Here is a 16,111-nt window from a genome sequence, read left to right on the forward strand (position 1 = left end):
TTGGTGGTTACCTTTTGTTATTTGTGAGGTATTTAGGTTGGAGCCTGCTATATTAACAAGACAACATAACATTCCCCTCAGGCGGGCGTGTCTAAGCTGAACGAAGCAAAGGCATTGGTGGATGAGCTGAAGAGGCGTGCCGCTGAGCAGAGCATTCTACTGAGGACCAAACAGCAGGAGGCAGACTCCGCCCTGCTGGAGATCACCACCTCTATGCAGGTGTGTGTGTGTGTGGAGTGTGAAGACTCTCTTTGACACATTTAAGCCTGTGGTGGACCAGCTACGTTTTCAGATTCGCAGAGGCCGTTTCCGTGATGACTGCAAAACAGATTTTAATGACAGCTCCTCTCTTTTCTCTCTCACACCCACACATGCTGACACCTACACGAACACACACTTTTCTCTGTTTCGGACAGCTTATCATTTCCCTGCACATAATTCACCCTGATTAGTCATAAGCCCACTGTGCATGGCCAGGCAGCCTCAGAACCCTGTGGTGTGTGTGTGTGTGTGTGTGTGTGTGTTTGTTTGTCGAGCATGTTGTCTGGGCAGGCTGGTGATGTGGTGGTGATAGACTAGGACAGGACTCCCTATAGGGACTTCCATCTCCTTCAGGCTACACTTTTGCACCAACTTTTTATCAAAACTTTCTGTGTCCATGCCCTGCCCTCTTTCCTTGCTTGGCTTCATCGCAATTTGTGTGCGTATGCCTGTGTGTATGTGTGAGTCCTTATACTTGATAGCCAAGCTTTTTTCTCATCCCCTCTCCCCTTCTCCCTGATGGATAGAAGTATTGAGGAAAACGCTGTTCATTAGTTAAGATATCTTCTCATCTGGCACTGTGGGGCGTTGAGGCCTCAGTCAGAGAAAGGAAGGAGAGAGAGGGAAGAGACATCATTTGAGCTGTCAGTGGATGAGGAGTGTGAGTGTAGCCAGGGATAATTAGCAGACAGACGCGTCCCTGTGGGCAGAAATAACTTTGTCCCATGGAGCTGTAGACAGAAAGGAGGAGGAGTGAAAAGGAGGGGTGGAAGTATGGGGGGAGACCAGGAGGTTGGGGAGGTGGTATTCGAGGACAAGGAGTTTAGGGAAGAGAAGGGGTTACGGGTGAGAAAGGGAGGTAGCTGTGGAGGTGTGGAAGACAGGGAGGTGGGGATGAAGGTATTGAGACAGGAAAGCAGGGGGTGGAGGTATGGAGGAGACAAGGATGCAGGGGTGGAGGTATGGAGGAGACAGTGAGGCAGGGTTGTAGTACAGTGGAGACGGAGGCGAGGGTGGAGGTATTGAGGAGGCAGGAAGGTGGGGGTATGGATGAGACAGGGAGGGGGGTGGAGGTATGGGGGAGGCAGGGTGGAGGAATGGAGGGGACAGGGAGGCCAGGGTGGCAGTATGGAGGAGACAGGGAGTCAGGGGGTGGAGGAATGGAGGGGACAGGGAGGCGGTGGTGGATGTATAGACGTTTATTCGGATCCTCATTAGCTTTTGTCAGAGCAGCAGATATTATTCTATGAAGTTCTATGAAATTCACAACTCAACGAAACACTTCTAAACTAATTCAACCAAAGAAAAACAAGACAAACAGAATCAACAAATATCGGGGTGCTGCCCCAGTTGTCCATAAGATTTGAACCCTTTCCTAACCTTTCCTCTTTCTTAACCTTTCCTCTGTGTTTCAGAATGCCAGTGACCAGAAGACTGAGATGGAGAAGATAAAGGGGAAGATTGCTCAGGAGGTGTCAAAGTGTGAAGAGAGGAAGGGAAAAATAGATGATGAACTAAAAGAAGTGCAGGTGAAAAACAAGCACAGTAATCTCTAAGCACCAAACACATACGAAAACAATTTATTCACCTAGTCAGTTTGCACATGGTTTGACCAGTAATAGACCCATTTAAACATTGATGAATACATTTACATATTGAAAACATGCTGTAAACACAGTTTACATAGACCTATAACTGCAGTGGATATACTAAATCTATATGCAGAGATACTATATATCTGACTGTACACCAGATGGATGTTTGATGAGGGACACGACCGGTTAAACTGTGACATTCGCGGCTAGTCTTAAAACATTCGTCCAATCGCATATTAGCTGTTGTTTTACCCTATGAATACTATCACAAGCCGTTGGGCGCAGATGGCCCATGTTTTACCCATAGGACACACACACACACACACAGTTATTTGACCTGTGTTCAACCCCTCTGCGTGTCTCTCGCCTGTATGTGCAGCCACTGGTGGAGGAGGCCAAGCGGGCCGTAGGGAATATCAAACCAGAGTCTCTCTCCGAGATCCGCTCACTGAGGATGCCCCCCGACGTCATCAGAGACATCCTGGAGGGAGTGCTACGACTCATGGGCATTTTCGACACCTCCTGGGTCAGCATGAAGAGGTGAGTGAGAGAGCGATGGGGGGGGGGGGGGTTAGGAAATAAGATGATAGTTTATGATGGAACGAACTTGGGGAGAGGTTTGTGTGAGACCTGGAACAATGCAAAAGTGGAGTGATATGGAGAGTTATAGGAGAAACTCAAGAAGGGTGTGCGTGCCCTTTTTTTTACTTGTGAATCCCCATGAGGTAAAATGTTCTTTGTTTTAATATCCAAGTGAGGATTTTAGTGTAGTAAAACAAGGCCAATGCATTTTGGCCAGTCCCCATGTTGAAATTTTTTTTTGTAGTTTAGGAGTGTTTTTAGAGTCAAAAGTAGAATTGGAGTTAGGGGTAGTTTAAGTATTACTGTTAAATTAGGTAATGTTTTAAAGGTTAGGGTTGAGGAAATCATTGATTAGGAAGTCATTATACCATTTTAAATCTAGCTACGGTGTTTTGTTTACCAATGGGCAGCACTTCTTAAATTTGACCGTCATGAAAGGTGGTATTTCATGAAATGTCTTGAGAGTTTGTATGCGACAATGAGCAGTGTTTCTGAATTTACAAAGTCGACTGAAAAAATTGCTGTTTTCTGAACAACCCTATGTGTAAATCAACCTGCCCAACAGCATTTTGGCCTGCACACTGTCCTTAAAAATAGCCCCACCTGGCAGCACTGGTTGGAGAATGTGTTACAGGCTTGTAGTAGCTTACAGCTTTGGAACAATCAGTGTGAGAAGAATTGGACTAGCTTGGCGAGATGTCTTTTTAAGTCTACTTAATTATTAAAAATTATTTGAATATGGTACATTTGTATTTTTTGTGTGATTCCCAAGCACCATATTTTCATGCATTGTTAACTTCCTAAGACCTGAGCTTTGATGCAGGAAGCCTAAAACGTCTACATATGTGGACACAGGGTTTCAGGAGGTTAAAGTAGGTGAATATTTTTTTATTGTCTCTTTTCCTGCCACACAGTGTTAATAATTCTTAATTGTTAAGGCAATTCTATAGTTTTATAATGTTATATACAATGACATGAAGTCTATCGTGTTTGTATATGAGTGAATGTCAACAACATACTGCTCCGGAAAAAATTAAGAGACCACTGCACCTTTTTTCTTTCCTTTCCAAAAAAGTTGACAAAAGTTTTGAGTGACGAACCGAAGCGTTCAATTTGCAGTAGTCTCTTCAATCAATCAATCAAATGTATTTATAAAGCCCTTTTTACAACAGCAGTTGTCACAAAGTGCTTTACAGAGACACCCGGCCTTAAACCCCAAGGAGCAAACAACAGTAGTGTTGGATTTCAGTGGCTAGGAAAAACTCCCTAAGAAGGCCGAATTTTAGGAAGAAACCTAGAGAGGACCCAGGCTCAGAGGGGTGACCAGTCCTCTTCTGGCTCTTAATTTTAATCCTTCCGTTCCTCACTCAAAACCTTCCTTTTCAACTTTTTTGGAAAGGAAAGTAAAAGGTGCAGTGGTCTCTTAATTTTCAGATTTTCTATTTTCCAGTGCTGTATGTATATTTTGTCAACATTTCTTGGTCATTCCAATACTGAAGACTTAGACTGAAGATAGACAGATTAGATAGACTACTAAACAATTGACCAAAATAACAAGAGACTAAAATTAAATAAACTGTCGATCCAAAAAAAAATCCACAGAATTGAAGCAATTGAATGAAATAAATGTTTTTGCCACTGAAGACTTGTGAAGTGATGAAAGAGACACTTATTGCATGGTCTACTGAAATGGTCTAATGAAATGTTTTTTAGTTGTCAGGCTACCAAACTACAAAGCAAGTGCCACAGATGGACATATGAGAACTTGCCCTTTAACACCAGGACCGCCAAGCCTTTCAAACGAACATTAACAGCCAGAGCCGAACGCCGTTTTTCATCATTTGCCTACCAATCGGCCCTATTAGCATACTCTTCTGCAGCATCACCATCCAGCCAGAGCATCAGTTCTTCTACTGGGTTGTTATCAAACTATATACAGTACAAGAGTAAAAAAAAATATGAATTACAAAATGTGTTTGTTTTAAATGGTTAATGAATTTGAGAAAATACAATAATCTGTTTGTGTTGAGGGTCTTATCTTACAAAAAAAACAGACTAAAATATAATACATAGAACGATTATTTCTAAGAACACAGTCTATAGTGTTTTTGTTCATTTATTATGCCCTACAAATGTACAAAATGAAAATTACACAACACTTAAATTATTCAAAGATAAATCCAGAGAATGTAGTTTTTATTTCCATCTCATTTTGATGATGTACAACGTAAAATAACAGACATTATCCACCAGTTTGGAGACGATCAGAGGATCTCCACATGAATAGCCGTACATAGGCCTGCCGGTTGCTTGATTTCAACGCCAGTGCAGAGCTCTATTCTCCTAGATTACTGGCATGTAAGATTTGACATGAGTTATCAAAAAACCGAGAGGCGTTATTAAAAAAGACTAGGTCCAAAACGAATAGGCTGTGAATGGTGCATCTTTGCAGGTCTCTTTTGTGGGTTGTAGTGGGGCAATGGAGTTGATTTTAACACACTGCATAGCTCTAGTTGCAACAAATATTGTTGGTATTTCGTTTTGTGAATAATTATTAAGCCTCAAACATTTGTAGAATATTTATCTTCAGTAAAACAAGCCGAGAAAATTCAAAGAGACATGATAGGATGTGTTTGCGATTTAGTGTCTCTTTCTCTCCTAAACAGTAATGTGTAATACCTTTGTTGATTTGGTAATTGGTAACTTGTAAACAGTATCCTTGGTATTTCGTTTCATGAATAATTAGTTGGCATAATACATTTGTAGATTTACATTTGATGAATTAGCCTACACAATAAGCTGAATCTGCTATTGAAAAATAGTAACGTGTGATAAGTAGCCTATATGGTTTGTACAGTATGTTTTGTTTCAATAACAGCCTAATTAAGTTTTTTAATGGTCATGGAAGTCTTGTATTTAATTTGTAAGTCAACCAAGACTAATCATTAATCTGGGAGTATCACACATTCATCCATTGACGTCATTCAGTGAGGGGTGATTAGCGCCTGGGTACCATTTGGGTACCAACGCAAAGTCCCGTGTGCTATAGGAAAACGGGGTAAAATAACAGGGTAAAAAAACAATAGTCTCTAAATGGTTTTCTGTTTAGAATTCTGACAACGGAACAGTTTAACATACGCCTATTTAGGAAAATTCATGGAAGGAGGAGGGTGTAACTTTCAAAATGGCAGTTTTATTTTAATTACAAACTCAAATGCCAATTCACGTAGGCATTTGGTGGTCCTAGTGTTAACAATAACTGAGCAGAAAATATTTATCTTAAAGTAAAAATACACTGTAAATGATCATTCATCTTTACACCTTGTGTAATTTATTTTCCTAGCTGTCAACTTTAAATTGCAACCCTGATTAATGAAAAATGTTAATAGGCTTGACAAATGATGCCTTTTTTTTGGGGTACTTTCAGGTAGGCAATAGTCTGCAGGACCTTCATTGGGTGGCTGTGGTTTACAATTTCACACATTTTTAATGCCAATTTTTTTTCATGCCGACGCATATCTTGTGAAAAGTATTGTTAATCTCAATCAAACTCTTGTAGTGTGAAGAAGCCATAAAGTTTGTGTGTGTGTAGTGTTCTTTCTTATGGCTTGTTCTAGTCATTCATTAGTAAGGAACACTCATACGACTGGGAGCCATTCTAGAGGAAGTGTCTGAACCTAATCTGCCGTTGATCATTGACTTGAGTTAATTGAGTGAGTGCATCCACTGTGTGTTTGTGTGTTTGTGTGTGTGTATGTGCCTGCGTGATACAGTGTGTTAGATACTAGATATATATGAGTAATAAACCCAGCAATTTGTCACAGTTTGCTCTTATTACAGTTTGAAGTTTTTTACTTCAATAACTTCAGGCTTGGATTAGCATTAGCTGCCTCATTATCAGGATCAAGCGCTTTCATTTTTTTCTTTCTCACTCTAGTTTCCTGGCTAAGAGGGGTGTAAAAGAGGACATAGCAACGTTTGAGGCAAGGAACATCAGTCATGAGATCCGCCAGAGTGTGGAGGAGCTGCTTACAAGAAACAAGACCTCCTTCGATCCTAAGGTGAACTTGTTAGCCTAGTTATTTAGCATAGCTCTTTGAGATAGTTAGAGGACGCAACTGGGAGAGATCACATTCTAGCATTTTATTGTCAACTTGAAGGGACTTCATCCTTCATTAGCTGATTCCTTCTGATGATGGCAAATCATGACACCAGTGGGGATAACCCATAAATTAAACCAAAAGAGGGTGAATGCTCACCAAAATCTTTCTTGAGTAAGCCTAATGTGTTTCTAAGAGCTTAAGCAGGACTAAGAATGCCATTATCTTGTCGTTATCTTATTTCTCTGAAATAACTTCAAATAAAAGATTGTGTCAAGGGTGGTGCAAATCTTAGCACAAGATTGGGGGGTGTGATATGTGGCCAGTATTGCATGGCTTAGGGCTGGTCTTATGCATGACACAACGCGGGGTGCCCGGAAGAAGCCCTTAGCTGTGGTATATTTGTTGTATATTTCAAATCCCCACAGTGCCCCATTGCTTCTATAGCCAATTTTCAACGTAATTAGAATAATAAAAATGTAGTGAGTATGCGACTGCTGACGGTATCAGAAAGAAACTTTCTGAAGTGCACAGTAACCTCTAATCTGGGTGGGTCCAACCCAGTATCTGAAATCTCCTTGGACAGAACTTAATCTCGCAGCTGGACAATACTGCTAAAATAACCAATGAGCTTTTCAGGCCAAAACGTGGAATGTTCTTGAGTCAAACATCCAACTCCTATCTAATTCAGCATGCATATATCACTCGCTGAAGACAAAAATCCACCAAAACAAACAGGAATTGAATACGTCTGCAGTACAGGCCTAGTAGAGCATCACCCGGGATGATACCCAGTACAGGCCTGGTAGAGCATCACCAGGGATGATACCCAGTACAGGCCTGGTAGAGCATCACCAGGGATGATACCCAGTAAAGGCCTGGTAGAGCATCACCCGGGATGATACCCAGTACAGGCCTGGTAGAGCATCACCCGGGATGAAACCCAGTACAGGCCTGGTAGAGCATCACCAGGGATGATACCCAGTACAGGCCTGGTAGAGCATCACCAGGGATGATACCCTGTACAGGCCTGATAGAGCATCACCTGGGATGATACTCAGTACAGGCCTGGTACAGCATCACCACGGATGATACCCAGCGTTCAATCATGTCTCTGAGTTGCAAACTTTCTTTAAGATAATGTTAATTAGGCGTTCTTGCCAAAGGCAAATCATGACTCTACAGTTCTCTCACAGTCTTATTATTATTATTTCTTTCACTCACTGTAGAGCCCAACCGAATAAGCTATCAACTCAAAATCAAGTCTCAAATGTCCATGCAGCCGCGTCTCGAATATCAGATCGATGAAGTCTACTGACTCCTGGCTAATCCGTCAAAGTTGACAGTCTGCACTTTAACCTCTTAGTCAAATCCAATGTTCTAGAGTACAGAGTCAAAACAACAAAACTGTCCAAATATTTACAGACTGCAGTGTACATGCGGAGATATGACGTCCATAGCCGTACAGCTCATTCTGTGCACTGTATTACAGTCTATGCCAATTGTAACTACTGTTAGACTAGTGCTATGAGGAGCTATGCACGCTTACAGGGGCATTTAGCTTAGCTTCAGCTGTGTGGTCAAATGATAACACAGTAATCCTGCTAGCTCTGACTGGACTGGGTCTGTTGTTCCTGTCGTCAGAATGCTAAGCGCGCGAGTGCCGCTGCCGCCCCGCTGGCCGCCTGGGTAAAAGCCAACATCCAGTACTCCCATGTCCTGGAGAGGATACAGCCCCTGGAGAGGGAACAGGCTGGACTGCTGGAGTGAGACTGCAGCCGCACGCACGCACGCACACACACACACACACACACACACACACACACACACACACACACGTAACCCCAATTATCCTAACCTCTAAGCCTTATTAATGATTCCGTCATCCTTATGCATCATTTGAGCTCATGGTGTGTTTGTGTTTGTCTTTGCACACGTGTAGTAACTTGAGAAAGACGGAGAGTCGAAAGACTAAACTGGAAGAGCAGCTCAACTCTGTAGGGGAGAAAGTCAACGAGCTGAAAGAGAAGTGAGTATGTTTGCATCTCTCCATCCCTTGACAGTATCTCCGCTACTGTTTCACCGATCAATTCACGGTCCGCTCGTTGTACAGGCAGGTGACAGGAATATATTCTTCTGGTCCTTATTCCCCTATCTCAAACTCTCGCTTTCTCTATCTCCCTTCATCTCCCTCACGCTCTCTCTGTCTGTCCATCTGCCTTACTCTCTCTCTTTCTCAACGTTGGTCTCTCTATCTCAAAATATTTGCATACTAACAGCTATTGAATATCTGCCATTGTGCAGTGTTGTAGAAGTGTGTGAATAGTTACGAATACGAATGACAAGGAAAAACAAATACGTTAATATGGGTTAGCTTCACAATGTCGTTTGTACTCCACTGTTGCCCTTTTCTTATGACAATGAGTCACAAATCCTGCTGCTGCAATTGGACATCTCTAATTATTAGTGGATCTGGGTGATCTGAGGGAAATGTTTGCCTCTAATATGGTGATACATTTAGCAGGAGATTATTAAGTGCAGCTCTGTTTCCACATCATGTTCTTCTTTCTAGAGACATGTCTGCCTGTGGCAGCCTCTGTTGATCGAAGGGCCATGCTCATTGCAGCTGTACTTATGTGGTTTGGTATTCTGCCTCTGTGCATCCTATGTTTAGGGCTCAGTGTTTTTGGATGATTCCTTCCAGTGTGTCAAATAGTTATCTTTTAGCTTTCTGTAATTTGGTTGGTCTTCACTTTCACCTCCTTCTTCTGTCTTTTTCTCTCAATCTTTTTTCCTGTGTATACAATACTCAATGGCAAGGGTGTTCCCTTGGCATTGAGAATAAAAAAAATACGAGAGTACACTCGCTTAAAAATATTTGTAGGTAAATATTATCTTGCGCTGGGAATGAATCTTTGAACCTTCCACTCGATAAGGCTACAATACACACATTGTTGCTGCCATTGTTCCGCGTGGTTGCAATTGCAATCATTTGGAAATCATCTGAAATACCTTTGAAAACAAAAATGGTGGTTTTGTGGGCAATAAATCTGAACTTGGCTTTATTCATACTTTAGATAATTTTTTGTCACTAAAAAGCGATTGAAACACTGTAAATAGCCCTTTGTGACCACTTGCCCTGCCTGGCTGGTGAAATAACAAAACATGCCTGCATTTGGCGTGTGTTCATTTGAGGCTCTGCATGCAGGAGGACTGCGTTCAGGAATTCAATAGGGTGCTTTTGCCTTTCGAAAGGAAATCTTGGAGAACTGAGTGAAATCTTGTTTAGCAGTGGGTTCAATGAAACGTTTCATTATTTTTAGCAATTTTTTTCTTTCTTAGGTAGGAAATTTCAATTTGAAGCCCTGCATGAATTCTCTCATTCAGTGCCTTATTTAGGTCTCCAGTTGAGCTTTTTTTGAACCCCCCATCATTAGGTTCCAGTGTCGTACTACAGAAGCGGCCAAGCTGGAGGCTGAGGTCAGTAAGGCCCAGGAGACCATTCAGGCTGCAGAGCAACTCATAAACCAACTGGACGGAGAACACACACGCTGGAATGCCCAGGTGTGTGTGTGTGTGTGTGTGTGTGTGTGTGTGTGTGTGTGTGTGTGTGTGTGTGTGTGTGTGTGTGTGTGTGTGTGTGTGTAGCACGCGCGCGGGTATGTGTGTAGCACGCGCGCGGGTATGTGTGTAGCACGCGCGCGGGTATGTGTGTAGCACGCGCGCGGGTATGTGTGTAGCACGCGCGCGGGTATGTGTGTAGCACGCGCGCGGGTATGTGTGTAGCACGCGCGCGGGTATGTGTGTAGCACGCGCGCAGGTATGTGTGTAACGCACACGTGTGTGTGTTTGTCTGTGTGTTTGTCTGTGTGTCTGTGTGTTTGTCTGTGTGTTTGTCTGTGTGTTTGTCTGTGTGTGTGTGTGTAGAGCATGTGTGATTAGTTGGGATGTATCCTGCTGTCTGAATCCCTGCTGGCTGTTTTCACCCCTCTCCCCAGCATCTGTCGGCTCCTTAATTAAAGCGCTCAATCTCCCACTGTCTCCCTCCGAGATGTGCGCACACACACACACACACACACACACACTGAACCGCTCTGAGCTCTCACCGGCTACCGCTTCACCTGCTAGTCACGTACGTGCGCGCGCACACCCCTATCCACGCCCTGACAGTTAGCTTGTGAACTCGTGGGGGTGGTCAGAAAGGTCTGGGGCTTGTTCACTCTCCGATCAGCGCAGATGTTCTGGCTCCGCGCCATGGACCGAGTCTCTTCTCACTCTTCCCGTGGCTCTTCTAGCCACTGTCAAGGTAGTAACAACTAAATCAGCCAACCTTAAATGGCCTTCAACTGAGTGTGTGTGTGTGTGTGTGTGTCAGGTGGCTGAGATCACTGAGGAGTTGGATACGTTGCCTAAGAGAGCGATGCTAGCAGCGGCCTTCATCACATACTTGTCTTCTGCTCCAGAGGACAGGAGACGGAAAAGCCTGGAGACATGGATGACGGCTTCAGGACTGGAGAGTAAGATAGAGGCGGGCATACGGGCACAAGCCCTCAGAGTAGCTAAATTAACTCTAGTGGGATTAGCCCTCTGTTCTAAAACCAACCAAGTTTACTGTTTGTTCATGGAAGTTTGAGGTTCATGTTTCATTTCATATTGTTAAGTTCCACCGAGCCTTTTTCAAATCATTGATTTGTTGTCCTGGGCCTTAAATGTTTCACTAAACAGCTAAAGCAGTTTGTGTGGGACAAACAGTAGCTTGTCTCAAAACGTTTCCCTGGGTAGGTGCTTCCTTTTGATTTGGCTGTTAAATTTGTTGATGACCCTGTTTTGTGGTAGAGTTTGACCTGCGCCAGTTCCTGTGCTCTGAGAGCGAGCAACTGATCTGGAAGAGTGAAGGCCTGCCCTCAGATGACCTGTCAATGGAGAACGCCCTAGTCATTCTGCAGGTCAGAATTTCCCCTGTTCTTTTTGTCTTTCACTCTCTTTCTCGCTTTCTCTTTTTACTCCCTCTGTGTTCTTTTACATGGCTTTTATATGTATTGTGTTCCGCGCTGTTTTGTGACTTTTTTTAGTTAGTCCTTTTTTGGAGGGCATTTGCCTGTTACTGTCTTGATGTGGTTTTTTCTGTTACTCTGTTTTTTCATGTTGGCCCTGGAGTCCCTCCCTAACAGGGAAAGTGTTTTGCATACTGCTCATGTCCATTGTTTTCACGCTCTTTCATTTCACTGTGGTTCACCCCTCTCTCTCCTGTTTGTCTTTCTCCTGCCCTCGCTGCATTAAGATCAATGCAATCAAGTCTCTGGTAAGAACTGCTCCATCCATCTTCACCCCACCCTGCTGAAGGATGCCTGCAACACACACACCTACACACACAAACTTGCTTTATTTAAATGAGCACCTCCAGACATGTGCAGCGTTTTGCGGTTTTACTTCCGTTGAAATCGTACCATGACGATAACTTCTACCACTCCTACGTTGTAAGGCTAACAATCCCAGCTTGTGTTGAACAGCTTTTGATCCCATGTGCTCAGTGAAAGTGGGATAAAATAGGCTACCTGAACACAAAAACCTGTCCCAGAATGTCTTTGCACAGGATATTTCTATTATATTTCCTCAGGATTTTAAATATGATTTCAGATTCAGTTGTTATTTAACATGGTCACACAGATTCGAGATATGTGGCCACAAAGGGCTATCTGGGATCTGAAGGTCAACTACATGATGTCTTGAATAATCACATTCATGTATATCCCTGAAGATCTCTATCCTGAACCGCAATTTGCACTGATAACCGAGGCTGTTCAGGCGTAATAAGTGGCTGATACTTAATCACCTGGTTAACAAAAAGCCTGTTCTGTGTAGCGGTCAAATGTCCATAATGAGCAGCTCTCACATACACACACACACACACACACATACACACAGACACTTTTATTTCTTATGCTTGTGGGGACCAGAAACCTACTGTAGCTGACCCAGAAATTGATGTTCCTAGTGCCCTAGCTCTAAACTTTATTGCTCAAACTTAACCATTCTCTTACCTCAACCTTTTGTGCATTAACTTAAACCTAGCCTTAACAACTAAAAAATATAGTTATTTCTTATATTTATGCACATCACGGATCACAGCAATCTCACACCCTTACGCACAGCGACGGCATTATTTCTTTAATGGCGTTTTACATTTGAAAACAAACCACTTGAGTTTCCCATTTTCAACAAATTGTACCACGTCATCTTCAAACACTTTATTTGTTGTCCTATACTTTTCCTGATTATATAATCAATGCAAGAGTTTTTAGTTTTTGCCTCAAGATGCCTCTCGAGGTACCAAACAGCCGTACGCAAATACGACATTCCATGAAAATTCGCTTTTCCTTTTGATTTGGTTGATGTGTGCGCGTGCGTGTGAGCGTGCGTGCCGGCATGCAAGCCTTTGCTTCGGTAGAAAGAGTTACACCCTCGTAACACTCTCGGAATGCGTAATCGGGCCTCATTTGCCACACGCTCTTCCTCCAGAGTAATTGGTGGCTGTGCTGTGTAAGCGTTCAGACTTTCCGCGCCTCTCCTTCCCTGCTGGCACAGGGAAACCGAAGCATAAGCCAAAACCCCACACCCCTGAATAACTCTTTCTGCGTGGGTCGCTGTTTCCTCTGGCCCTCTTAAGCGCACGCGACGACGTCTCCGTTCGATTGGGGTGGGGACCAACCGTCACCCTACTCCTGCCTCCCACATCTGCTCCTCCGCTGTCCACCTTGAAGATGGCCCAATCCGTCAGTTCGTTAAATGGAGGTGTGGTTGTGACCATTTTACCACCGCCCATCTGGGCTTCTTTATGAAGACCCATTCAGGTTGCCAGGACACCCTTTTTGTATTAGGACGGCATGGTCGATCCGCCCGTACCGGAGAGAGCGACCACAACATACTGTAACTCCCCCACTCCTTCCTCCGGCTGGGGGGAGGAGAGGTGACATGCAAGTCATGTGGCCTCTCTGATACTGATGGATGAAACGATTTTTTTAGACCTTACTGGCGGATGTCTGTGATGCTCTCACAGCAATATTACTGGCCTCTGCGACGCGCAATAAAAGTATGTTTTACTGGAATCTGATCCTGTGTGATGCGGCTGGTCTGTGTAATAAACTGGCAGGATATGTGATTGATGTGTGATTGATGTGTCTGCCCAGGGAGACCGTAAATAAAGGCTTCGCCGTCGTGGACGTAAACTTTAACCACGCCACGTTGGTCCTCAGTGACTCGGGTCGGTGGAGAAAGGCTCTTGCGACGCTGGGAAAGTGGGTTAGATTCCCGGGACCACTCATACCTACAATAACTACTTGAAACAGAAGCTTCTGGCTGATTGCACTATGATATTCTGAAGTTTGGATAAGTGACTCTATACAGGGAAGGAGAGAGGGAAGGAGGATAGAGAGAATGCATTAAAGAACCTAGATGATCATAATGGAGAGATCGAGAAATTGAAATATTTTGAAAAGAGCGAGACTTAAAGGCTGCTTTAGGTTAAAGGAGAGATATCATCCCCTTTGACTGGTGTGGATGCTCTCTGAATCCACTGGCCAATCACTGACTAGTGTCTGAGAGGACTGAATTGGGCTTCAAACAGTCTTGTGAGAGAGAAGAATATCTAAGGGAAAGAGGATTCTCAGTTCCTCAGGAGTTTCAGTTTGTCATCAATCACTTCCATCTCTTTCTCTCTCTTTATCTTTCTCTCTCAGAGTGTTGCGTGTCCGTTCCTCATCGACCCCTCATCTCGAGCTACTGAGTGGCTTCGTACTCACCTGAAGGCACACCGCCTGGAGGTCATCAACCAGCAGGTACACCGTTCATATACACAAACACACGAACAGAAAACACACTTGTCTCATACAAACACACACACATGCAGAGAAAACACACCTGTGTCTCACACACACACATGCAGAGAAAACACACCTGCCTCTCACACACACACACCCACCCACACAAAGCACACCTGTCTCACACACACACACACACACACACACGCACAGAAAACACACCTGTCTCGTACAAACACACACACACACACCAACCCACAAAAAACACACCTGTCTCATACATACACACACACGCAGAGAAAACACACCTTTGTCTCACACACACACACGCACGCACGCACACACACACACATACACTGCGAAAACACACCTGTGTCTCACACGCGCGCACACACACACACACACACGCAGAGAAAACACACCTGTGTCTCACACACACACACACACACACACACACAGAGAAAACACCTGCGTCTCACACGCACACACATGCACAGAAAACACACCTATCTCACATACGCACACATGCACAGAAAACACATCTGTCTCATACAGACAAATCACACACACATGCAGAGAAAACACACCTTTATCACACACACACGCATGCACAGAAAACACATCTGTCTCACACAAACACACACACACACGCACAGAAAACACACCTGTCTCACAAACACACACACAGACACACTTACACAGAGAAAACACACCTGTGTCTCACACGCACGCGCACACACACCCAAAGAAAAAACACACCTGTCTCACACACTCAAAGAAAACACAACACAGACATGGCACCTGTCACATCCAAATAGGCAGGTTTAACAGCCATTTCCCTCCGCCATCCGGTGTTTAACCCGTCAGTCAACCGCTGCTGTAAAACATGTGATCCCAGACATTAGTCCCTTACCAGAACCCCTCTGCTGTGTCTGCGTGTGTCCTCCAGGACGCTAACTTCATCACGTCCCTGGAGCTGGCTGTGCGTTTCGGTAAAACCCTGATCATCCAGGAGATGGATGGAGTGGAGCCCGTCCTCTACCCCCTACTGAGGCGAGACCTGATCGCTCAGGGTAGGTCTACACCGGGGGATGGGGGAGGGCAGGGGAGGAGGGCGAGAGGGGGAGGAGGAGCGAGAGTGTTCTGTGTTCCCGCTGTCCTGCATCACCTAAGGTACAGGAAGTGCTCGTGTTCCCAGCGTGCAGCTGTTACCATGGCGCCCATGGAGACGGCAGACGTCCATGACTCATCTAAGCCCTTTAAAGCCGGATTCATCCAATTCCACACTTGTCACTAACTACACCATTAGTCAGGACAATGTTACATTTCGCACTGGGTATTCATCCTCACCCACGTATGAACAAGTGGGTGTGTGTGTGTGTGTTTGTGCATGCATGTGTTTTCTTTCTTTTTTATCTCCAATTTCCCTCATCTGTGCTCTTAACTTAGTCCAATGGCCTCGCATGAAAATTGAGACACGTGTCTTCTGACACACCTCCCCGCCTGGGTGCTGTTCATTATTACGCTGCTCCCTAAACCAGGACGTTTGCCCGGAACTTGAAAATACATTTGACGAATGAGAGCGTGTCTCTGCGGAACTTTTCGAACCCTGTTGACAGTGACGCGGCTGCATGGCCAGGCGGTGTCTCTGACGGCTACACCGCTGGGAGTGTGTCTGGATGTGCCCCGGGCCATGTCGAATATGAACACACCTTGGTCACATGATCAGACTGCTACCATGTTAAATAGTACATGA

The 16,111-nt window shown here is 44.3% G+C and overlaps 1 protein-coding gene across 4 annotated transcripts in view; it reads left to right on the plus strand.

The window, feature by feature from the left end:
• LOC105024072 (cytoplasmic dynein 2 heavy chain 1) overlaps nucleotides 1-16,111 on the plus strand; it is a 127,037-nt gene that overhangs the window by 50,547 nt on the left and 60,379 nt on the right. For 3 of the 4 annotated variants that reach the window (XM_029119454.2, XM_029119460.2, XM_029119456.2), the window contains exons 57-68: nucleotides 82-219; nucleotides 1,677-1,790; nucleotides 2,236-2,396; nucleotides 6,376-6,499; nucleotides 8,183-8,304; nucleotides 8,481-8,567; nucleotides 9,976-10,102; nucleotides 10,914-11,055; nucleotides 11,375-11,484; nucleotides 11,820-11,840; nucleotides 14,275-14,373; nucleotides 15,305-15,428. In XM_029119454.2, coding sequence (XP_028975287.2) covers nucleotides 82-219; nucleotides 1,677-1,790; nucleotides 2,236-2,396; nucleotides 6,376-6,499; nucleotides 8,183-8,304; nucleotides 8,481-8,567; nucleotides 9,976-10,102; nucleotides 10,914-11,055; nucleotides 11,375-11,484; nucleotides 11,820-11,840; nucleotides 14,275-14,373; nucleotides 15,305-15,428 — 1,369 coding nt within the window. The remainder of the gene's footprint in view (nucleotides 1-81; nucleotides 220-1,676; nucleotides 1,791-2,235; nucleotides 2,397-6,375; nucleotides 6,500-8,182; nucleotides 8,305-8,480; nucleotides 8,568-9,975; nucleotides 10,103-10,913; nucleotides 11,056-11,374; nucleotides 11,485-11,819; nucleotides 11,841-14,274; nucleotides 14,374-15,304; nucleotides 15,429-16,111) is intronic. The other variant, XM_029119458.2, reaches the window with a different exon arrangement.

This window comes from Esox lucius, chromosome 1 (genome assembly GCF_011004845.1).
Source record: "Esox lucius isolate fEsoLuc1 chromosome 1, fEsoLuc1.pri, whole genome shotgun sequence".
NCBI classification, from domain to species: domain Eukaryota; kingdom Metazoa; phylum Chordata; class Actinopteri; order Esociformes; family Esocidae; genus Esox; species Esox lucius.